General features: G+C 40.5%; 1 protein-coding gene across 7 annotated transcripts; it reads right to left on the reverse strand.

The window, feature by feature from the left end:
• Positions 1-2766: 2766 nt before the first annotated feature.
• On the reverse strand, positions 2767-24955 carry LOC106580166 (G kinase-anchoring protein 1). Of its 7 annotated transcripts, none has more exons than XM_045704303.2 (13): positions 24835-24897; positions 21019-21193; positions 10910-11142; positions 10619-10777; positions 10278-10355; positions 9429-9579; positions 8410-8438; positions 8075-8221; positions 7854-7940; positions 7675-7738; positions 7498-7568; positions 7324-7404; positions 2767-3180 (listed from the first exon to the last, which is right to left on the reverse strand). In XM_045704303.2, exons 3-13 carry the CDS (start codon positions 11132-11134, stop codon positions 3139-3141), a joined length of 1134 nt encoding a protein of 377 aa, XP_045560259.1. In that variant the 5' UTR covers positions 11135-11142; positions 21019-21193; positions 24835-24897; the 3' UTR covers positions 2767-3138. The 7 variants fall into 7 exon arrangements, with proteins under 7 accessions (XP_045560259.1, XP_045560260.1, XP_082822310.1 ...); XM_045704304.2 differs by having other exon boundaries at positions 24829-24889; XM_082966184.1 differs by having other exon boundaries at positions 9444-9579; positions 24829-24886.
• Positions 24956-25496: the final 541 nt, after the last annotated feature.

Raw genomic sequence — 25496 nt, forward strand, 5'->3', positions numbered from 1 at the left:
CTCTGCACTCACACACGCTGGTTTGGTGCTTGTTCACTGGCACGATTCAAACTGAAACATCCTCCCTCGTAAGAAAGCTACGCAAACCAGCCAATAAGATTCCATGTTGAGTAGGTGAAGGCAAGACAAAATTCTTGAAAGCACCAGAAACCCAGAAAATGCCAGACTGATGCCAGTTTAATACCAAAGTTTGCTTTCAAGAAGGACTGCCGCGCCACGTTCAAGTGAGCACAGCACAACTGAGTCTAGAAATATGTCTTGTATACGGCTGCATAAATTGTAATATGCCAGGGAAATATGTATACAGTAGCTAAGTACTACTAAGTGTATGTTGTGTAGTAATCTGTTAGTGAGACACATGGGCTACTAAGAAATATAGCCTGTTTTGGTGAAACGTCATCATCGAATATTGCAAGAGCTTTCATTGTCTGCTTATTTACCCCCGTTATTTATCCTACATTTCTGACTTGGTGCACAGGGAGAATACTGTAAGAACAGCCCATGTTCTGAATTCGTTCTCTGTACATTTATAAAGTGCTGAACAAATAGTTAGACTACTCACTCATTGTCATAATTGAAATTATGGCTTGCCACTTATCCGCTCATCATTCCCTTATGCCATAGTTTGTACATCTCAATTGTTATATTGCTTATATAGGTCTACCTCAGTATCTTATTCACCATTGTAGGCAATGTTGGAATGATTTGTCACACCCTGATGTTTCACCTGTCTTTGTGCTTATCTCCACCCCCACACCAGGTGTCTCCCATCTCCCCTCATTATCCCCTGTGTATTTATACCTGAGTGTTCTGTCTGTCTGTTGTCAGTTTGTCTTGTCCCTTCTCCCTGTGCTCTTCTTAGTCTTCCCAGTTCTGACCTTCCTGCTTGTCCTGATCCCACCTGCCGTCCTGTACCTGCCTGACTCTGATTTGGATTATGACCCTTTGCCTGCCTCTTATTTTTTATTAACCCATCCCCCTCTTCGGAGGACAAATATACATGTATTTTTTTTTTTTTTTTACAGCTTTTCTGTTACATATACATACATGGTACTTTTTATATAAAGTAGAGACATAATACATTACCAAACATAAGCTCTTCAATCCCAACCCTCAGCCATTCTCAGCCCATCCCACCTATCACCATAGACCACCCTCGTTTAGTTTCCATGTGCCATATATTTTTCAATTGTGATGTTTTACATTATTTATCTTTCTAATCGTATAGTATCCACAGATTTTTGCCAACAATTGTTTACAGAGAGATCATTTCATTTAATTCACTGTATCACAATTCCAGTGGGTCAGAAGTTTACATACACTAAGTTGACTGTGCCTTTAAACAGCTTGGAAAATTCCAGAAAATGATGTCATGGCTTTAGAAGCTTCTGATAGGCTAATTGACAATTTGAGTCAATTGGAGGTGTACCTGTGGATGTATTTCCAAGACCTACCTTCAAACTCAGTGCCTCTTTGCTTGACATCATGGGAAAATCAAAAGAAATCAGCCAAGACCTCAGAAAAACAATTGTAGACCTCCACAAGTCTGGTTAATCCTTGGGAGCAATTTCCAAACGCCTGAAGGTATAAACAGTAGTACGTAAGTATAAACACCATGCGAAAAGTGCGAATCAATCCCAGAACAACAGCAAAGGACCTTGTGAAGATGCTGGAGGAAACGGGTACAAAAGTATCTATATCCACAGTAAAACGAGTCCTATATCGACATAACCTGAAAGGCCGCTCAGCAAGGAAGAAGCCACTGATCCAAAACCGCCACAAAAAAGCCAGACTACGGTTTGCAACTGCACATGGTGACAAAGACCATACGTTTTGGAGAAATGTCCTCTGGTCTGATGAAACAAAAATAGAACTGTTTGGCCATAATGACCATTATGTTTGGAGGAAAAAGGGGGAGGCTTGCAAGCCAAAGAACACCATCCCAACCGTGAAGCACGGGGGTGGCAGCATCATGTTGTGGGGTGCTTTGCTGCAGGAGGGACTGGTGCACTTCACAAAATAGATGGCATCATGAGGTAGGAAAATTATGTGGATATATTAAAGCAACATCTCAAGACATCAGTCAGGAAGTTAAAGCTTGGTTGCAAATGGGTCTTCCAAATGGACAATGACCCCAAGCATACTTCCAAAGTTGTGGCAAAATGGCTTAAGGACAACAAAGGCAAGGTATTGGAGTGGCCATCACAAAACCCTGACCTTAATCCTATAGAAAATGTATGGGCAGAACTGAAATCATGTGCGAGCATGGAGGCCTAAAAACCTGACTCAGTTACACCAGCTCTGTCAGGACGAATGGGCCAAAGTTCACCCAGCTTATTGTGGGAAGCTTGTGGAAGGCTAGCCGCAACATTTGACCCAAGTTAAACAATTTTAAGGCAATGCTACCAAATACTAATTGAGTGTATGTAAACTTCTGACCCACTGGGAATGTGATGAAATAAATAAAAGCTGAAATAAATCATAATTCTCTACTATTATTCTGACATTTCACATTCTTAAAATAAAGTGGTGATCCTAACTGACCCTAAGACAGGGAATTTTTACTAGGATTAAACGTCAGGAATTATGAAAAACTGAGTTTAAATGTATTTGGCTAAGGTGTATGTAAACTTCCGACTGTATATGATATGTCATGAGTGATGAAGAGGCTCCACTAAAAGATACTAAACTCTCCTCAGCACCAAAAACAGTTTTACATCTTTTGTGTACCATTAGCACATAGTAATATCACAAAAGGAGACATGATTTTACACTGAAAAAGTAGTTTATTTAACTTGCAGTGAAAAGAAAAAAAAAAGTCACAACTGTCATTTGGCATCACCCCAGAGAAGGCGGGGAGCAGACCAGAACAATAAAGCTCCATACCAGACCAAAAGAGGAGCTGCGATGTCAGTCAACAGAAAACATATCTTTAAATCAGTACAGCCTTCATTACAAGCCTTTTAATAACTTCTGCAGTGCGGCACATCCAGGAGTTGGTGTGTGTGTGGTATACAAGGCATGCATAGTGCATGAAGACAGAGAGAAGAGAATAACCATACAAACAAATAGACCCTGAAGAATAGGAGTGCTTTGCTTTGTTGTATTTTGCAGTCAATGTTCATCCCTCTGCGGTCTTCATAGATCAGGCTCTGAACCCTTTTTCCCCTTCCTGTTTCCCTGCCAATCAGAGGAGACCAGAAAGTATGGAGTGAGTACAGAACGTTTCTTACATTGTTAGTTTGGTGGTCCGCTTGTCTGGGGCTTGACTGTCTCCAAGGGCTTAAGACAGCTCAGGAGATTCGACATTTCATGATAAGTTGTTACCAAACTAATATCCTTCAACTGAAATACACTAACAGTTCAGCATACTTGAGAAGTAATTAATCAAAGTTGGTATATTTATGACATTTTGGCATTAACCAGGCCTCCTTTGAGACTCTATAATATTTCATCTGTAGGTGCTACAAAGCAAAAATTGGTGTTATATGAAGCTCTACCGCTTACTTGGTAACATGAGTAGTATTTTGATTTAAAAAACAACAAAAAAGAAGAATATTGACAAATGAACACGAATAGCGTTAAAGCCCTAATAACATGTTAACGCGTGACCTGTTAATCACTTCTCCATTTCATCACTGCATGGAACCTTTCAAGAGCACGTGTTATCCGTACAGCCCCTTTTAAGCGCAGAACACAACACGGAACAAATCTAGGCTACAGTCCAAACACTTAAGACACCCTATCCCCTCTGGCCTCAAATTAAGTAGACCCTTCTGATGACGTATCAGGACAAGTACACACTTGCAGGGAAAGTGGCGAGAGAGGAAGGAATGATCTTTAAAATGGACCGCCCTTGCCCGGAAATTCGTCACTCGTTCATCCCGCGATGATTGTGTTTTTAGCCACCGGTAGCTTGTGGGGACTTTAAACGCACTACAGTCAATTATGAGTGCATGTCTACTTATTTTAAATATATAATGATTAATATACGCCTACTATATGATAGTTAGCTAATTAATTTGCTAGCTAACGTTAGCCTGCCTAGCTGGAACTTCTGTAGAAGGAAAATGCTTTATTTCTACAATTTCCAAAAGATAACCAAATAAAAACATATTTACTTTTTACGAGACGTGTTTGTGCCGTCATGTGCATTATTTGCACCATTTCTAACTTATTTGCATTAGTTTTTACTTACACTTGTATGTTGACTTCTCCATTGATGTTGTTTAAGTTTTCGCTGACTTCTTAGCGGATGTACAATCGTTGCAATTTGAATTAAGGGGAGTTTCAGGCCCCGTAGTGAACATAATTGTACACTTGCAAACTCGAATAAAAACGAGGGTTGAGGGGCTAACGTTGCTAATTAGTGGGACCGCCCGCCAAGATGGCGACGGGGATTCCCCCAAGGGCATAAGGCGAGGGTAAGTGGACGAGAGTGTCTTTTATGAGTTTGGACAGCAGCCATACCAGTCAATGCTTGCGCCTTTAACATCACTAAAGACCATGTGCCATTCTACAAAATATATATATTTTTTTAATATTCCCAAAGGTATTATTTATTTTTTTTGCCTAGGATTCGTGTGCATGTCGCGGGTCGTTTTAAACTACTCTGGAGTCAGTATTTTTGGGTTTTATAACAAACTACATTGTTTAGCTAGTCATGTTACCTAGCAACATGATAACTTGACCATTGACTATGTACACATTTTGATTGCAAGAACTGAAAAGGAATAGGCTACTGCTTCAAAGTACTGTAGGCTGCATATGTAAGAGTGGGGTGTGTATGATTGTGTGTGTGTGTGTTAGAGCAGTGATTCTCAACTGGGGGGGGGGGGGGTCGCGGGAGGATTTTAAAAAGGTAACCTTCGCACCAAAATTTATTTTGAAAGGATACTGCTGCACCACTTATTGTTGCTGACTTTACAAGGGCAAAAACTTTAAGGTTGTCATGATAATTGATGATTCAAAATTGCTAATGATTATTAAAACTGTTTTATTTTTTTTCAAACACTGGTATGTGTTTCTGTTCATGAACATTAATAGGACTGGTTTTGATGTCATGTTCTGAGTATGATCATTTAGTACACCCCACTCCTGAACTGGTCGCCTGATTAAAATGGCTTATTCTGCTGAATTGATAATAAATGTTTTCTCAGTTAAATTAGCTGTGTAATGACTTTATTTAATATCACAATTGAGACAGTCTATTTTGCAAGTGAAACCTGCCCAAGAAGGCAGCTGCAACACAACATTATAAAATGTAACAGTCCATAATATTGGGTCGCGACTCAATTGTCATTGTCAAATTTGGGTCCCCAGGCAAAACCAGTTGAGAACCACTGTGTTAAAGGATGTGTGTGAGAGCAGGGGTAAAGCAGCAGTAAAACTCCAATAGTGTGCAACTGCAGCCCGCAAAATTCCAGCCCCCCCTAACGTTGAAGCCCCTGCCTCTTCTTCTGTGGGGTTTATTGGCGGTTTGCATCCAACGTTATGGTGCATGACTACAATCTACTGTAGTAGATCGCCCGTGCCTCACACCTATGTACTGGAGTCATAGCTTACAAACTGACCAATGGAAGTATAAAGAGGGGTTTATGCAGATGCAGGAATGTCCACATACAGGAACGCCCCGAATTGTTAGCTGCAGTTGCACCCTTCTCAAAAAGTCACCATAAGCGTTGGGCGGCGCAAGCAGAGTGAGGCGGGTGGAAAAGACGGGACAGGCATAACAGTGACTGTATGCTAGCAGGATAGTCCATATCTCCAATAATCTTTGCTCATAGCGATGTTTCCATTAGTGGATGAATTGGTCTAATTTAGCATGTGTGGTAAAGCCTCAACCCTTACCTACCTTTCCAATTCAAATGAGCTTGAAAAGAAAGTGAATCATGACAACATTTTTATTGTTTTGTGTGACTACAGCGATAAAACGCAAAAAGAGAGACACGTTGTAATTAAAGTGATGCATCAAAGCTGACAACCCGTCCACCCGGCTTCGGTTGGGTCATTATAATTCAAAACAATGCATTCTAAAACGCACGCCTTGCACGCTCGTCTTTTGTGAGTTTAGGTCATAAGTGTGAGAGAGAGAGAAAGGGTGTGAGGAGGGAGGGAGAGTGTGTAGGCCTGTGTGTAAAGTTCTCTGAACTGTACAGATGGTTTAAAAGCTCTTTGTATCCATAGCGCCAGTCATTTTTTCCCCTGTAGTCACACTCATTAAGAATGGCTGAAGCTTTAACAGTACTTAAAGCTGTGTGTGAGCAAGTCTTAAACTTCAAGAACATTGATAAGCGGGAGTAGGCCTACTTGGGAGCCTACATTGGGAGCATTAATAGCCTTTTGTTACAATGCCTTTTGTGTTGTTTATAGTGAAAATGCTATTAAAACATTCTGATGTAGCCTAGATAATTCTGTGTTTCCGTCCCTTACAATCAAATCAAAGTATGCCTGTAACTCAATGCATTACTTTTTAAATTAAAATCTTTCTTTAGGGCCAAATTTGAGCAAATTAACTAATGCCATTAGCGCGATTTAATTATTTGAATCGTTTGACAGCCCTAAACATAATATACTATACAGGTATATCAACATTCCAGAGTGGGAAATCTGCTACTTTTAAAGATTTGGCCCATACTTCACAGTGAAATTGGTAGGCAATGTAACCAATCACAGTCCTCCTTTTACTTGTATAAATGCACATCCTGCAAGTCACCAGCAGAGGGCGACCATTTTAAATCTATTTTCACATTCATTCGGTTGGTAACGCTTACAAATTGGATCATAACTCTAAAAGTAGCAGAGATCCCACTCTGTAACTTTGATATGACCATAGAGTATATTATGTTCAACAACATATAGAAAACATTTCCAAATCTAAAATGGTGGTTTGTTTTCAATATTCATGATTAGATTTGTCAATATTCATACATTAAGTAAAAACAAATTTGGGGGGGAATCACTCATATGAGTTGGACAGAGTGAATGGTTCTGTTTTGTGTACTATTCTGGAGAGTGAGGACTACTGCTGCTGCACTGTTACCTTGGTAATCTTCCTAGAGGTGACTTCCTGTCTGCTCTAAGAGTGGAACACACACACACCTTAAATTTAAAAGAGATCCCATTCGACTCACTGCTTTACACAGGTTGAACAGCACAACAAACAAACTGGGGTCATTCTACACTGCAGCCTTTATCCCTCTCTCTGAACCAGGCGTGAGCTGTTGGTTTGATTTTAGACAGGGACACTTTATGAGATACACTAAATGTGTTTTGTATTGAGTTTTACTTGCAAGTGCGAGGAGTATCTGTGTGACGTCTTACCTGATGGTGTTTTGGCGGATCTGTTTGCAAACCTTTCACTTTCGACTTCTCTTGTTCAAGTGAGGCATGTAGTGATGTCACCTGGAGAGAGAAATAAATGTCATTCAACCAGGACGACAGCTTTGCGCACGATTAATGGTTTGAGACACACGCACAGCGCACACACACACACACCTGTGAAGACAGCTCCTCTTTGATATTTAGAAGCTCTTCCACCTGCAGTAAGATCTCTGCTTTATCTTTCACTGTGGAGAGAGGAAGAGAAAGAATGAGAACAAGTAGGCCTACCTAATGCATCAGTAACGGATTACTATATAGTCTCAGATTGAATTAGGAGTGCAGTAGCTGTACTCTCTCCCTGCTGCAACATCTTCAGGAGCTGGGAGTTTCTGGCTTTCACTTCTTTGTATTTCACCTGAGGATCAAGAACAATAACACGTTCACACCAACTGTAAATGCCAGATGGCGCTATTCTGTCTTCTTGACATGCTCCATCCAAAGCCCAGTACAGTATTCATCCAACGACTCACCTCCCATTGTGAAATGACCTTCTTTAACTTCTCGATTTCTTGGTCTTTCTTCTCCAAGTCGTCCTTTAGCTGCTCAGTTCGGGGGTCCTGGGAGGTGTGATGGGAGTCACAGTTAGGCTCTGAGAGATAGAGTTACCCTGTCCTCATCAGCAGTCACTCAATGGTCGAATATAATTTGAACACAAAATACTTGGAATGAACTGATTTGCAGCCGGTCTCACCGGTTCATGCTCTGTTGAAGTCGTGACCTCGGCGTCAGTGCTGTTAGAAAACTGCTCCCGTCTTTTTTCCTGCTGTACGATTTTGCTAACGTCATCCTCAAGCTTGTTAAAGAACTTGTCTTCTGGAGGTGTGGGCAGTTTGGGCTCCTGGAGAGTGGATTCAGCATTTTAATTATTAAAATCACTCACACACACACACAGCCTACACAATTTGCGCTAGTTCATGTCATATCACCACCTGTCCATTACATTCATCCTTACATTACAGGGTTTAAAACCCTCGACCGAAGCACTGCAAGCCAAACACCGAATACAACAGTGATGCCATACCTCACCTCTTTCTCCTGCTTCTTACTCAGCTGATCTGTAAAGGAGAATCGTGGTTTTTAAGGAGAATTCAACAAGTCAAGTGAACGTCGTCAAAAAACGGAATAATAACACGAGTGGGGCCACTGAGAAAACAGAATTATTGCATATTATACGCAGCACCTGCTCAAAGTTGATTGCTAAACAAGTAGTCCTAGTGTTACTGCTATCGATGAAATGGGGCAGTGCTCAATGTTAAAGACCCAATGCAGCCTTTTTTTCCTGAAAGTCAAATCGTTTCTGGTAAAAAAAAAGAAACAAATATAGCTTCTTCCAAGCGTAATTTCTTAAGCAAGAATTTAGGTAGGACTGTCTGGTACTGGTCTGAGAGGGGAGTGGAAATCTGAAAACTAGAGGTTATTGGGGCGGCAGGTAGCCTAGCAGTTAGCGCGTTGGGCCATGAACCGAAGGTAAGAAAACAGCGCCCTTGAGCAAGGCACTTAACCCTAATTGCTCCAAAGTCGCCATTGATAACGACAGACCCTGGCCGTGACCCCACTCTCCAAAGGCTGTCTCAGGGAGAGTTGTGATATGTAAAAAAAATAAAAAAATAAATCAAATTCACACATACACACTTGTACATGTCTGAAATAGGACAAATAAGCACTCATCAAATTATTATTATTGGCAGAGGTTTGGAACTCTTTCTTATTGGTCTTGTTCGGTTCTAACTAATTTATTGATTAAGGGGAACAGGAAATATGTGTATGGAAAGTTACTGAGAGAGACGAGGGGGTACAGAAAGTTCACTGTTTGTTCAAACACGTTATTGTTATATATTAACAAATTTACCACCTGATGTCACCAGGCAGGCCAAAACAGGCTGAAATTTCAAGCAGTCTTTTCAAACAGCTCTTACACTTAGATGGCATTATTATAATTTTCACAGTATTATTCCAACCTCATAGTGTGGAAATATTTATAAAACACAGGAAAATCTGTATTTGTTTGGACTGCACTGGGCCTTTAACATAAGTGTAGCTCTAACCACTGCTGGTCTCACCCCCCTCTGCCTGGAAGTCCTTCAGAGACACGGTCATCTTCTTGTCTTTCCCCTGCTGGCTCTTCTTCTTGTCTTTCTTCCCTGCCGCTGCTCCTCCTCGGGACTTGGGAGAGGGAGTATCTGTTCCGTCATCATCCTGACAGGAGGCAATTTAAAAAAGAACAGCATCTGCTTTAATGGAACATTCATTTCCTCATCAAACAAATATACATTTTGGTCAGAGCCATATGTGTGTAGTTCTATGGTTCTGATTTATGTTTATCGTTTAATGATAGATGTTTTGTGACAGGGTGCTGTATACCCATGCCCACGGCGTTCAGGCCCTACTCATGCCTGATTGCTACTGACAAATTTAAGGACCGGCCCTGGCCGAACCCAGAAATAACTTCCTCTGTTAGTATCCATTAGCTGCTCGTCTGCCTGTACCTTGTTTCCTCCACTGAATGCGCTCTGTGCATATCTCTGCTAGTGCGAGTATCTATAGAAACACCTCTGCTTGCTGTTCTGCTCAATGACGAGACAGAGAACAGTTAGTGATAAACGAGTGACTTTTCATCACTCTAAACCAACAAAACACAAGGAACATTATTATTTTCATTAAAATAATCTCTATAAGACAATGTTCTGGTCTTATATTTGACAAGGTTGAAGAACTCCTGACACCATGACATGTACTGCGCAGCAGAGCACAACCAAATGGCTAGGCTTCAAAATGTTAATGATCAATTTAGTGATACCAGTAACCTAGTTATTGATGAAAACACGATGTATAATGTCGGGGTCCATCGGGTTCGGGTAGCAGAGCTCTAGTGCTGCAATGGGGCAGTATGGTACCTGTTTGTGCTCCTCAAACTCCAGTTTACTCATAATCAGTGCCTTCTCCAGGTCTGCCTCATACAGCTCACTCGTTAACTGCATTGGGCAGAAACAAAGATGAAGATTAAGGATGGGATTAGCTGGGGGATATCAGGTAAGGGTAACATCCATAAGAAATTGTAATGCCCATTCATGCCCACCATGTCAGGTGTGACCATGAGCCCTGTTCAGAAACAACCCTTAAGCAATCATGTAGATATGAAGAAAATAAATGTAGTTGTAGGACCATATTTCACCATATCTCTAAAACCTATTTGATCATCTCAGATCGGGGGGGAGGGAGATCTGTCAGGTTCTACCTGGTAGTCCCTCTGTTTCCATTGCTGCCAGCCTTCCGGGGGCATGGCTTGGTCCCCTGCCGCGGGATGGAGTAGCTCATTGGCCACACCCTGCAGAGACAGGGAGGGGAGCGGGGCAGAGGACTTCTGAGGGAGCTTCTTAAAGGCAAGACTCCTTAACTGGGGACAGGAGACAGGAGTCATCAGTCCACAAGCTCAGGTGAAATAGTAAAACTGAAACCTTTGAGACCTGACGTTGGGAACACCAGAAATTGGTGTTCAGCGAGGAGGTTAAATGCCTCTGCCAGTCACCTCATTGGCCTCGCTCTGTTGCTGCTCTCGCTTCTTCTTCCTCTTCTCCTTCTTGCCGTTGCTCGCGGTGGATTTCCCCTCTGTTGCCTTCCCAGGCCGACCCTTTCCAGAGTCCCGGCCACCTCTGGTCTTTCCTGACTCCGAATCGGAGTCCGAATCAGAGTCAACCTGAAGCAAGGCAAAGCGAGAAGCTGTGGTGTGGACGGAGATCATTGCTGATGCCATCTGCTGACCTATTACACAACAAACAAGATACACGCAGAAAGAAAACACATCAAATTAGGCAATGCATAACAAAACCTTTCTAATCTGAACCTCTCCAGTGCAACCCTAACAATAAACAAAAAGAAAGCCAGAAAAACAGAGCCAATACCATAGAGATCCTATTAAATGACTAGAGGACTATGTAATGAAGCCTAAAACTTTCAGAACGGGATGAAAATTGCAGCCATATTGGTCAGGAAGAAATCCAAACCAGTCTAATTGGAAAGAATGACAGAGGCATAATCCTGATTTTATTGATGTAGGAAAATAAAAAGGCAGGCATGTGATGTTACGTGTATTACAATTATTGTTAACCTGTAATATTGTCAAATACAGTGTTCAGAAAGTATTTATACCCCTCGACTTAATCTACATTGTGTTGTAGCCCGAATACAATACCACATAATGACAAAGCAAAAACATGTTTTTAGAAATTGCTGAACTTTTTCATTTTTATTAAATATAGGAATACCTAATTTACATAAGTATTTTACACCCGAGTCAATACGTTAGAATCACCTTTGGCAGCGATTACAGCTGTGAGTCTTTCTGGGTAAGCCTCTTAAGCGTTTTGCACAGCTGGATTGTAAAATATTTGCACATTCTTCAAGCTATCAAGTTAGTTGTTGATCATTGCTAGACAGCCATTCAAGTCTTGCAACTCAGGAACTAGGCCACTCAGGAACATTCGATGTTGTCTTGGTAAACAACTCCAGCGTATATCTGGCCCTGTGTTGAATGCAGTTATCCTGCTGAAAGGTGAATGTGTCTCCCAGTGTCTGTTGGAAAGCAAACTGATTTTACCTGCGCTTAGCTCTATTCCATTTCTTTTTATCTTAAACTCCCTAGTCCTTGCCGATGACAAACATACCCATAACATGTGCAGCCATCACCATGCTTGACAATATGAAGTGTGGTACTCAGTGATGTGTAGTGTTTGCCCCAAACATAACATTTTGTATTCAGGACATAAAGTTAATTTCCTTGACACCTTTTTTGCAGTTTAACTTTTGTGCCATATTGCAAACAGGATGCATGTTTTGGAATATATTTAGTCTGTACAGGCTTCCTTTTCACTTGGTCATTTAGGTTAGTATTGTGGAGTAACTACAATGTTGTTGATCCATCCTCAGTTTTTTGTGCAGTTTAAGTCACCCTTGGCCTCATGGTGAAATCCCTGAGCAGTTTCCATCCTCTCTGGCAACTGAGTTAGGAAGGACGCCTGTATCTTTGTAGTGACTGGGTGTGCTGATACACCACCCAAAGTGTAATTAATAACTTAACCATGCTCAAAGGGATATTCAATGTCTGCTTTTATATTTTTACCCATGTACCAACAGATGCCCTTCTTTGCGAGGCATTGGAAAACCTCCCTGGTCTTTGTGGTTGAAATTCACTGCTCGACTGAGGGACCTTACACATAATTGTATGCGTGGGGTACAGAGATGGGGTACTCATTCAAAAATCATGTTAAACACTATTATTGCACACAGAGTGAGTGCATGCAACTTAGGTAACTTGTTATGCAAATTTTTACTACTGAACTTAAGGCTTACCATAAAAGGAGTTTAATACTATACTTATTGACTCGACATTTCAGCTTTTCATTTTAAATTAATTTGTAAAAATGTCTAAAAACATAATTCCACTGACATTATGGATTATTATGTAGGCCAGTGACAATCAATTTCATATTCAGACTAACGCAAAATGTAAAGAGGTGTGAATACTTTGAAGGCACTGTACTTATAAATCCAAATTATACAGGGGGGTGTTGTGTAAATAACCTCTAGAATATATCTAAACAGACCAGAAATGTCTACAATTTGGTTCTTAGAAAGCTGTGAATACTATGATACAATATCAGTTCTTGTTGCATTTAGAACTTGTCTAAGTCCTATCCTCAACTGAATGCGTTGTTTGAATGGATTGTTTGGCATACAGTGCATTCAGAAAGTATTCAGACCCCTTTACTTTTTCCACATTTTGTTATGTTACTTTTTGTTATTTACTTTTTCTTAAATCGACACATAATACCCCATAATGACAAACCCAAAAAAGGTTTAGACATTTTTGCAAAAGTAATAAAAATAAAACAGAAATATCACATTTACATAAGTATTCTGACCCGTTACTCAGTACTTTGCTGAAGCGCATTTGGCAGAGATTAGAGTCCCTCTCTCATTGTCCTTTTGGAAGGTGAACCTTCACACCAGTCTGAGGTCCTGAGTGCTCTGGAGCAGGTTTTCATCAAGGATCTCTGTACTTTGTCCGTTCATCTTTCCCTCGATCCGGACCAGTCTTCCAGTCCCTGCCACTGAAAAACATCTCCACAGCATAATGCTACCACCACCATGCTTCACCGGAGGGATGGTGCCAGGTTTCCTCCAGATGTGACGCTTGGCATTCAGGCCAAAGAGTTCAATCTTGGTTTCATCAGAGCAGAGAATCTTGTTTCTCATGGTCAGAGTACTTTAGGTGCCTTTTGGCAAACTCCAACTGGGCTGTCATGTGCCTTTTACTGAGGAGTGGCTTCCGTTTGGCCACTCTATCATAAAGGTCTGATTGGAGGAGTGCTGCAGAGATTGTTGGGATTCTGTAAGTTTCTCCCATCTCCACTGAGGAATTCTGGAGCTCTGTCAGAGTGACCACCGGGTTCTTGGTCGTCTCCCAGACCAAGGCCATTCTCCCCCGATTGCTCAGTTTGGCTGGGCGGCCAGCTCTAGTAAGAGTCTTGGTGGTTCCAAACTTCTTCCATTAAAGAATGATGGAGGCCACCGTGTTATGGGGGACCTTCAATGCTGCCAAAATGTATTAGTACCCTTCCTCAGATCTGTGCCTCGACAAAATCCTGTCTCAGAGCACTATGGAGAATTCCTTCGACCTCATGGCTTGGTTTTTGCTCTGACATGGACTGTCAACTGTGGTACCTTATATAGACAGGTGTATGCCTTGTCAAATCATCTCCAATCAAGTTGTAGAAACATCTCAAGGATGATCAATGGAAACAGGATGCACCTGAGCTCAATTTCAAATCTCATAGCAATGGGTCTGAATTAGGGTTGCAAAATTCAGAGAACTTTCAATAAATTCCCTGGTTTTCCTGAAATCCCGGTTCAGGAAATCTAGAAATCTCCAACCAGGATTGCAGGGAATTTATTGAAAGTTCCTGGAATTTTGCAACCCTAGTCTGAATACCTATGTAAATAAGGTATTTTTGTTTTTCATTTTTAATACATTTCCTAAAATAAAAAATAAACTGTTTTCACTTTGTCATTATGGGGTATTGTTTGTAGATTGATGGGCATTTTTTATTTCATCAGTCTTTGAATGAAAACGACGTCTCCCGGTCGGAATATTATCTCTATTTTACGAGAAAAATGGCATAAAAATTGATTTTAAACAGCATTTGACATGCTCCGAAGTACGGTAATGGAATATTTTGAAAATTTTTGTCACGATACGCGCCGGCGCATCACCCTTCATTACCCTTCGGATAGTGTTTTGAACGCACGAACAAAACGCCGCTATTTGGATATAACTATGGATTATTTTGAACCAAACCAACATTTGTTGTTGAAGTAGAAGTCCTGGGAGTGCATTCTGACAAAGAACAGCAAAGGTAATCCAATTTTTCTTATAGTAAATCTGAGTTTGGTGAGTACCAAACTTGGTGGGTGTCAAAATAGCTAGCCTGTGATGGCCGGGCTATCTACTCAGAATATTGCAAAATGTGCTTTCACCGAAAAGCTATTTAAAAAAAAAATAATAATAAAATCGGACACCGCGATTGCATAAAGGAGTTCTGTATCTATAATTCTTAAAATATTTGTTATGTTTTTTGTGAACGTTTATCGTGAGTAATTTAGTAAATTCACCGGAAGTGTTCGGTGGGAATGCTAGTTCTGAACGTCACATGCTAATGTAAAAAGCTTGTTTTTGATATAAATATGAACTTGATTGAACAAAACATGCATGTATTGTATAACATAATGTCCTAGGAGTGTCATCTGATGAAGATCAAAGGTTAGTGCTGCATTTAGCTGTGGTTTTGGTTTTTGTGACATTATATGCTAGCTTGAAAAATGGGTGTCTGATTATTTCTGGCTTGGTACTCTGCTGACATAATCTAATGTTTTGCTTTCGTTGTAAAGCCTTTTTGAAATCGGACAGTGTGGTTAGATAAAGGAGAGTCTTGTCTTTAAAATGGTGTAAAATAGTCATATGTTTGAAAAATTGAAGTTTTCGGATTTGAGGAATTTGTCATTCGCGCCACGCCCTATCATTGGATATTGGAGCGGTGTTCCGCTAGCGGAACATCTAGATGTAAGAGGTTAACGCCAAGAATAATGGAATACATTGCCCTTGACAATCAACTGTTCTCTGTCGTGGGTGATGTTGGCAACTGATCGAGCACCAGTACATACTAACGTTACCAAGTGCGCTATTGTTCAGATGTTGCCCTACTGGAGTTACAGTAATAGCGTCACTGCTATCAGCTTCACGACATACTATGGAACGCCATTTGGGTCTTTGCGTGTCAAAAAAGACACGTCAAATAACACAAATTTGACAATAACACAATTTGACGAGTTAAATAAGCTTTTCATTTGACACGTCAAACAACACAGTTCTATTATAGCATGTTGTGTGTTCTGAATTTGCACGTGCAAGCCAAGCGCCACCACTACTATCAGTAGCACTGTAAAAGCTGCAAAAAAAAAAAGAGCCTGCAAACAAGCAAACACCGGCAACAAACGATGTGTTTACAATACCGCAATGGTAATAAAGCATTATTTGTTCGACAGCAAATTCTTCACATATTGAAATTGAACAGCTAGCCAGCTACTTAACCTTGTTGCCCAAAGCTAACGTTATAAGCAGCCAGCTAGCTTCATCTGGCTAGTGACGCTCGACCTGACCGGCTTGTGTTGTGAAGCTAGCCACAATAAGGATTGGGAACAATAGTGGAAATTGCGGTTTGCCTTCAAAATAAAAGTACCTAATTCAAAGTGATGCAGAAAGTTACAATTGGTGGAATAATGCCATATTTAGACTAGAAAATGTTAAGAGGTTGGAATGTGAAGCAATGAAATGGGGTATCAGTCCACTCAGTGACACCCACAGAACTGTTTAGAGTTTACGCAAATATTAGCGTTGTAGCTCATATCGCGCGACTGTGTGAAATCACCTCCCCAGACAGCCTATTGTGCGTATTGACATTCATATTGCACTGTACAGCTTTACCTAAGGATTGGTGATCAATGAAATGGAGTAACAGTCTACTCAGTAGCCAAGATATTCAGAGTTATCAGACTCCAAAACATCCTCGCTAGAGGTCGACCGATTATGATTTTTCAACGCCAATACCGATTGGAGGACCAAAAAAAGCCGATCTCTCTGTGTGTGTGTGTGTGTGTGTGTGTGTATATACACATATACATACACACTGCTCCAAAAAATAAAGGGAACACTTAAACACAATTTAACTCCAAGTCAATCACACTTCTGTGAAATCAAACTGTCCACTTAGGAAGCAACACTGATTGACAATAAATTTCACATGCTGTTGTGCAAATGGAATAGACAACAGGTGGAAATTATAGGCAATTAGCAAGACACCCCCAATAAAGGACTGGTTCTGCAGGTGGGGACCACAGACCACTTCTCAGTTCCTATGCTTCCTGGCTGATGTTTTGGTCACTTGAATGCTGGCACTCTAGTGGTAGCATGAGACGGAGTCTACAACCCACACAAGTGGCTCAGGTAGTGCAGCTCATCCAGGATGGCACATCAATGCGAGCTGTGGCAAGAAGGTTTGCTGTGTCTGTCAGCGTATTGTCCAGAGCATGGAGGCGCTACCAGGAGACAGGCCAGTACATCAGGAGACGTGGAGAGGCTGTAGGAGGGCAACAACCCAGCAGCAGGACCGCTACCTCCGCCTTTGTGCAAGGAGGAGCAGGAGGAGCACTGCCAGAGCCCTGCAAAATGACCTCCAGCAGGCCACAAATGTGCATGTGTCTGCTCAAACGGTCAGAAACAGACTCCATGAGGGTGGTATGAGGGCCCGACGTCCACAGGTGGGGGTTGTGCTTACAGCCCAACACCGTGCAGAACGTTTGGCATTTGCCAGAGAACACCAAGATTGGCAAATTCGCCACTGGCGCCCTGTGCTCTTCACAGATGAAAGCAGGTTCACACTGAGCACATGTGACAGAGTCTGGAGACGCCGTGGAGAACGTTCTGCTGCCTGCAACATCCTCCAGCATAACTGGTTTGGCGGTGGGTCAGTCATGGTGTGGGGTGGCATTTCTTTGGGGGGCCGCACAGCCCTCCATGTGCTCACCAGAGGTAGCCTGACTGCCATTAGGTACCGAGATGAGATCCTCAGACCCCTTGCGAGACCATATGCTGGTGCGGTTGGCCCTGGGTTCCTCCTAATGCAAGACAATGCTAGACCTCATGTGGCTGGAGTGTGTCAGCAGTTCCTGCAACAGGAAGGCATTGATGCTATGGACTGGCCCGCCCTTCCCCAGACCTGAATCCAATTGAGCACATCTGGGACATCATGTCTCGCTCCATCCACCAACGCCACGTTGCACCACAGACTGTCCAGGAGTTGGCGGATGCTTTAGTCCAGGTCTGGGAGGAGATCCCTCAGGAGACCATCCGCCACCTCATCAGGAGCATGCCCAGGCGTTGTAGGGCGGTCATACAGGCACGTGGAGGCCACACACACTACTGAGCCTCATTTTGACTTGTTTTAAGGACATTACATCAAAGTTGGATCAGCCTGTAGTGTGATTTTCCACTTTAATTTTGAGTGCGACTCCAAATCCCGACCTCCATGGGTTGATAAATTGGATTTCCATTGATTATTTTTGTGTGATTTTGTTGTCAGCACATTCAACTATGTAAAGAAAAAAGTATTTAATAAGATTATTTCATTCATTCATATCTAGGATGTGTTATTTTAGTGTTCCCTTTATTTTTTTGAGCAGTATATATATATATATATATATATATATATATCTATCTATACACACATACATACAGTTGAAGTTGGAAGTTTACATACACCTCAGCCAAATACATTTAAACTCAGTTTTTCACAATTCTTGACATTTAATCCTAGTAAAAATTCCCTGTTTTAGGTCGTTAGGATCACTACTTTATTTTAAGAATGTGAAATGTCATAATAATAGTAGAGAGAATGATTTATTTCAGCTTTTATTTCTTTCATCACATTCCCAGTGGGTCAAAAGTTGCCACCAATTAGTGTTTGGTAGCATTCCCTTTAAATTGTTTAACTTGGGTCAAACATTGCGGGTAGCCTTCCACAAGCTTCCCACAATAAGTTGGGTGAATTTTAGCCCATTCCTCCTGACAGAGCTGGTGTAACTGAGTCAAGTTTGTAGGCCTCCTTGCTCGCACATGCTTCTTCAGATCTGCCCACATATTTTATATAGGATTGAGGTCAGGGCTTTGTGATGGCCACTCCAATACCTTGCCTTTGTTGTCCTTAAGCCATTTTGCCACAACTTTGGAAATATGCTTGAGGTCATTGTCCATTTGGAAGACCCATTTGCGATCAATCTTTAACTTAATGACTGATGGCTTGAGATGTTGCTTCAATATCCACATAATTTTCCTCCCTCATGATGCCATCTATTTTATGAAGTGCACCAGTCCCGCCTGCAGCAAAGCACCCCCCCCATCATGATGCTGTGTTCTTCGGCTTGCAAGCCTCCCCCTTTTTCCTCCAAACATAATGATGGTCATTATGGCCAAACAGTTCTATTTTTGTTTCATCAGACCAGAGGACATGTCTCCAAAAAGTACCATCTTTGTCCCCATGTGCAGTTGCAAACTAGTCTGGCTTTTTTAATGGCGGTTTTGGAGCAGTGGCCTCTTCCTTGCTGAGCGACCTTTCAGGTTATGTCGATATAGGACTCGTTTTACTGTGGATATAGACACTTTTGTACCAGTTCCCTCCAGCATCTTCCATTGTTCTGGGATTGATTTGCACATTTCGCACCAAACTACATTCATCTCTAGGAGACAGAACGCGTCTCCTACCTGAGTGGTATGACGGCTGTGTGGTCCCATGGTGTTTATACTTCCGTACTATTGTTTGTACAGATGAACGTGGTACCTTCAGGCGTTTGGAAATTGCTCCCAAGGATGAACCAGACCTGTGGAGGTCTACAATTGTTTTTCTGAGGTCTTGGCTGATTTCATTTGATTGTCCCACGATGTCAAGCAGAGGCACTGAGTTTGAAGGCAGGCCTTGAAATACATCCACAGGTACACCTCCAATTGACTCAAATTATGTCTATTAGCCTATCAAAAAATTCTAAAGCAATAACATCATTTTCTGGAATTTTCCAAGCTGTTTAAAAGGCACAGTCAACTTAGTGTATGTAAACTTCTAGCCCACTGGAGTTATGATACAGTGAATTATAAGTGAAATAATCTGTCTGCAAACAATTGTTGGAAAAATTACTTGTGTCATGCACAAATTAGATGTCCTAACTGACTTGCCAAAACTATAGTTTCTTAACAAGAAATTTGTGAAGTGGTTGAAAAATGAGTTTTAATGACTCAAATCTCACTGTATGTAAACTTCAACTGTATTTGTAATAAATGACAATTACAACAATACTGAATGAACAATGAACACTTATTTTAACTTAATATAATACATAAATAACATTTGTTTCAAATAAATAATGAAACATGTTCAATTTGTTTTAAATAATGCAAAACCGTGTTGGAGAAGAAAGTAAAAGTGCAGTATGTGCCATGTAAAAAAGCTAACGTTTAAGTTCCTTGCTCAGAACATGAGAACATATGAAAGCTGGTGGTTCCTTTTAACATGAGTCTTCAATATTCCCAGGTAAGATGTTTTAGGTTGTAGTTATTATAGGAATTATAGGATTATTTCTCTCTATACCATTTGTATTTCATATACCTTTGACTATTGGATGTTCTTATAGGCACTTCAGTATTGCCAGCCGAATCTCGGGAGTTGATAGGCTTGAAGTCATAAACAGCGCTGTACTTCAAGCATTGCTAAGAGTTGCTGGCAAATGCAGTAAAGTGCTGTTTGAATGAATGCTTATGATCCTGCAGCTGCCTACCACCGCTCAGTCAGACTGCTCTATCAAAGATCAAATCATAGACTTAATTATAACATAATAACACACAGAAAAACGAGCCTTAGGTCATTAATATGGTCAAATGCAGAAACAATCAATTCGAAAACAAAACGTTTATTCTTTCAGTGAAATATGGAACCGTTCCGTATTTTATAGAACGGGTGGCAACCCTAAGTCTAAATATTGCTGTTACATTGCACAACCTTCAATGTTCTCATAATTATGTAAAATTCTGGAAAATGAATTAGTCTTTAAACAGTTCGCAACGAGCCAGGCGGCCCAAACTGCTGCATATACTCTGACTGCTTGCACTGAACGCAAGAGAAGTGGCACAATTTCCCTAGTTAATATTGCCTGCTAACATGAATTTCTTTTAACTACATATGCAGGGTTAAAAACATTATACTTGTGTATTGATTTTAAGAAAGGCATTGATGTTTAGGTACATTTGTGAAATGAAAGTGCTTTTTCCACGAATGTGCTTTTGTTAAATCATCAACCGTTTGGCGAAGTTGAAGTAGGCTGTGATTCGATGATAAATTAACAGGTACCGCATTGATTATATGCAACACAAAACAAGCTAGTTAACCTAGTAATATCATCAACCATGTGTAGTTAACTAGTGATTATGTGAAGATTGATTGTTTTATCAAAAGATACGTTTAATGCTAGCTAGCAACTTACCTTGGCTCCTTGCAGCCACAAGGTCCTTTTGATGCTGCACTCACGTAACAGGTGGTCAGCCTGCCATGCAGTCTCCTCGTGGATTGCAATGTAATCGGTGTCCAAAAAGGCAGAAGAAATCAGCCCTAATTAATCGGCAATGTCGACCTCTAATCCACGCAGTATTGTTTTCCCTCTGGAATAGTGTTCAATACACATAGGTTGACAATAAATGTGGCTCAATTCAGTTGTTTCAGAGTCCTGCAATAAGAGCAACGATGCTAATGTTCTCTGGGTGTCACTGAGTAGACTGATACCCCATGTCATTGATCCACAATCCATAGGAAAGGCTGTACACTAAAATAAGTATGCCCCCAATACAATTCTAAAGTATAATACATCCACTGTGATTTCAACAGATTTTTGTCAAATTAACAAATGATTGTCTTCTGTTGACTCTATACAACAACAATCCAACCTCGTTTAGCATGATCTATTCAATTATGGAATAATTCTACTATTTGTATGCATTTGCATCACTGTCAATGACATTTTTATTTTGAAGGCTAACTGCAAAGTCCACTATTGTGGCTAATCCTTATTGTGGCTAGCTTCACAGATGGGTCCGACCGCCATTAATCAAATAAGAACTGTCTTGTAAATTAGGGTTATTTTAGATGACACCTAGCTATATAGTTAGCTAGCTAACTATAGCAACTGAGACAGATTGTCATTTTGCTATGTTTTTGGGGAAGAACATTGTTTGCATCATGAGCTAGCTAGCTTTTTTTTATGACCAGAAATGTATGTGCGCGAGACAACTTTACCAGCATGATAGCATACGTATCGATGAATCGTTGACATATGAAATACTAGTGATAGTGTAATCAACGTGTAATAACTGCGTCAAATTATGTGACGTGCAGTTATATTCAGGTCCTGATTGGTCAACAAGATTATTTGACACGTCAAATAGTGTTATTTGACGGCTATCTTTTTTGACATGCAAAGACCCAAACGGCGTTCCTTAGAAATCCTGGTTGAGAATGAAATGACTGAACAAATGAACAACCAAACAGCAAATAAGTGAAAGAAATAAGTTTTGATTATGTTTTACTGGTAATGGGGACATAAGTAAATGCCAACAAAATAACTTTTTGGTCTGTGTAGTATGTGCAACCTTTATTTAACTAGGCAATTCAGTTAAGAACAAATTATTATTTACAATGATGGCCTACCCTGCGACGCCCTATGGGACTTCCAAACATGGCCGGATCTTACACTTGTTCAACAGGAGCTGTTCAATTTGATAAACTCTTTGGTTAGTGTCAGTTGATCTCAAAAAGTATTTGTATAGTTAGACAACCTTACATTTAAAAATATGAAATGATACCTCTTCTATCAAAAACCTGAAGCGCTCAGGTGAATTTACACTATGCTTTCAAATCACTTGTTTTAGACTGCTGCATCCGTGTGTGTGTGTGTGTTAATTTAACTGTAATAGAATGCTTAAAAGGCCACTAAAATTGTAAATATCGGTATCGTTATTTTTGACAAGGAAAATATCGTATATTGGTATCTGCCAAAAATGTCATATCGGTGCATCACTAGCTGTAACGTAACAAAATGTGGAAAAATGGAAGTGGTCTGAATACTTTCCGAATGCACTGTATTTGCAGGTAATACAAATGTAAAAACAAATGAATCATTCTTCTAAAACTGGCTCGCTAGCTAACAAACAGTGCAGATAAATTGTTTAAATTCATTAGAAATAAGCTTTTTGTGTGTATGGAACATTTCTGGGATCTCATTTCAGCTCATGAAACACAGGACCAACACTGTACATGTTGCATTTATATTTTTGTTCAGTATAGTATTCTAATTCCTAATTATATGCCCAATACAATGTGAATGCCTGGTTCTACAATTAGCTAGCCTGCCTACTTCTGATCTTCAACTAAAAGACAACTTTTGTTATGTAGCTTATGAGCCTAGCCTAGCGAGCAATCAAAGTAGTAAAGCACTTGCTGGCTAGCTAGCTGGATGGGTGGAGATTCGTTTTACATATCACTTGATGCTGCTGCACTTGCCCAATGGACTAAAGGTGCCTAACGTTACTCCTTATAGTCCAAGGACTTAACATGTTCTGTTTGAAGGTGAATTGGCTCTAGAATTGGCTCTTGAAGGTGAATTGGCTCTAAAACAGACAAATACTTCATCTAAACTTGAATCAATTCTGTTCTAAAAACAAAAAGATCACATCAGAATAATTTCACAAATGCTAAATACACACTTATGTACACAGATTTAAATCAGTTAACACAGTGGAAGCCGACAGTATTTTTGTGTCATCTGTCTTCAGTTTACACACAGGTATTCGGAGCAACCTGGTCTCAGAGCATTTTGAATTTTTCTGTATGAAAATCTGACACTCCATTTAGTATCATATGTTACATTTAATATGGTATGTATTAAATTTGGGGATGTCTATTACCATTTCGTATGTTACATTACAAATTACAATTCGTACATGTTACGAATTTGAAAAATGTACGTTTGCTAAATGTATGATATGTTACAAATTTGATTTTGTTGTGGCTAATGTTAGCTTTTTGGCTAACGCTAACATATGCTAGCTTAACGTCAGCTAGCCTAGGGGTTAGGGTTAAGTTTGGGAATTAGGTTCATTAGGTTAGCTAAAAGAGTTAAGGTTAGCTAACATGCTAAGTAGTTGCAATGTAGCAAAAAAATAAAGTAGGTAGTTGAAAAGTTGCTAATTTGCTCTAAATGCAAATGTTGTCCGGGATGAGATTTGAACGCGAAACCATTGGGAGACGTTTACGTTAGGGTAGGGTTAGCTAAAAAAATTATAAGGTTAGGTTTAGCTAACACGCTAAGTAGTTGTAAAGTATCTAAAAAGTAGGTAAGCAGTTGAAAATGTGTTAATTTGCTAAAATTGTCCATGATGAGATTCGAACGTTTGCTTTATACACCCGACCAACCATACCAAACATATCGTATCTGTTTGAATACAATGGATTTACGTTGATCACGTTACGTCTAATCTATGAGAGCAGGCTGTTCGGGGAGACAGATAGCTAATTAGCACAGGTAGTCAGTCCACTGTCTTCTGCTTTCCGTAAATAAGCGCTGTAACATGGAAATATGGCCGTGTGGGATCCCTAACCCGATAACGGTGTGTAACGTTTTTTGTGAAAATGATTTCTCGCTGATATTAAGGTCCTTATGCTTCCAAAAACCGTACCGCAAATGGTGTTAATGTTCCGAGAGAGCGTCGGGGCGCTCAAAAAAACTCCCCCGTACAGAAGACGACTTCTTCGTCCAATGATTTAGCTATGTGGAATAGAACTGAGAGTCACGATGAAGGGCTACTACCCATCCACCTGTCCCGCATTGGCATTTCACTTATTTAGCTAACTGGGTTGCCTTTATAGTCGGTTGACACTTTCAAACTAAATGTACAACTTGGCGCAGAGGGGAGTGGGCATTCGGTAACGTATCTAGCTAAAGTAACGTTCTTATTAACTTATGCTACTGAAAGAAACCGTGTCGTCCGATTAGCTTGGTTCAAAGAAAACATCGAATGTTGTTGCCTAGCTAGCTCAGTCAGATAAAACAGCTCTAGCTAAATTGCTAGCTACATATTGCAGCTGTAAACTAACGACGCTAAGTAGCTAGCTCGTATTATGGTTCGTTTACATGAAACTCATGCTTTTTATAATTTTTAAATCAAATCAGTTCATTAAATATTGCATTGGGTATGTTTGAGTGGAAAATATTAATACATAAAAAATGTAATTCAAAACATACTTTCACCTGTTCAAGTAGTTAGCTAGCTAGATACCACACGTTCACCACTTTCCGTCGGCAAAGTAACTACGGTGGCCCAGTTGCCTAAAAAGTATTCTTGAAGACAAAACGGGGCCGTGATGGCGAACTCTGGTTTTGGGAAGTAATATGCAAATAGCTTCACGTCAGTAGAGGGAGACAGAGGTCTACTTTTGCAACACTGTATTAATGACGGCCTTTCCAGACCAAACTGCCCCAACTTTTATTTTTTTATTTTATTTAACTAGGCAAGTCAGTTAAGAACAAATTATTATTTACAATGACGGCCTACCCTGACCAAACCCGGACAACGCTGGGTCAATTGTGCGCCACACTATGGGACTCCCAATCACGGCCGGTTGTGATACAGCCTGGAATCGAACCAGGGTCTGTAGTGACGCCTCTAGCACTGAGATGTCGTGCCTTAGACCGCTGCACCACTCGGGAGCCCTTTATCTGAAGAGACTTTACATAATTTAATAGTACGTTTTTTGTTGTTGTTGTCCCCCACAATTAGATCCATAGTCCCCCTTGGATTTATCTCCATACGTTCTTAAGTTAGTCACATGCAATATTTCAGACACCACTGCCCCGATTTTGCACAAACTTGGTTGAATGAAGTGCATTTACACAATTACAGTTGTTGGCCC

The sequence above is a fragment of the Salmo salar genome, chromosome 20 (assembly GCF_965601325.2).
Source record: "Salmo salar chromosome 20, fSalSal1, whole genome shotgun sequence".
Classification (NCBI taxonomy): Eukaryota; Metazoa; Chordata; class Actinopteri; order Salmoniformes; family Salmonidae; genus Salmo; species Salmo salar.

Coding starts and splice junctions, on each gene's coding strand:
- LOC106580166 (XM_045704301.2), bottom strand. CDS start 11,134: ATGGCATCAGCAATGATCTCCGTCCACACCACAGCTTCTCGCTTTGCC. Junction 10,778..10,909: donor AACAGAGCGAGGCCAATGAG/GTGACTGGCAGA, acceptor TCCTGTCCCCAG/TTAAGGAGTCTTGCCTTTAA. Junction 7,739..7,853: donor AGGTCATTTCACAATGGGAG/GTGAGTCGTTGG, acceptor CTTGATCCTCAG/GTGAAATACAAAGAAGTGAA.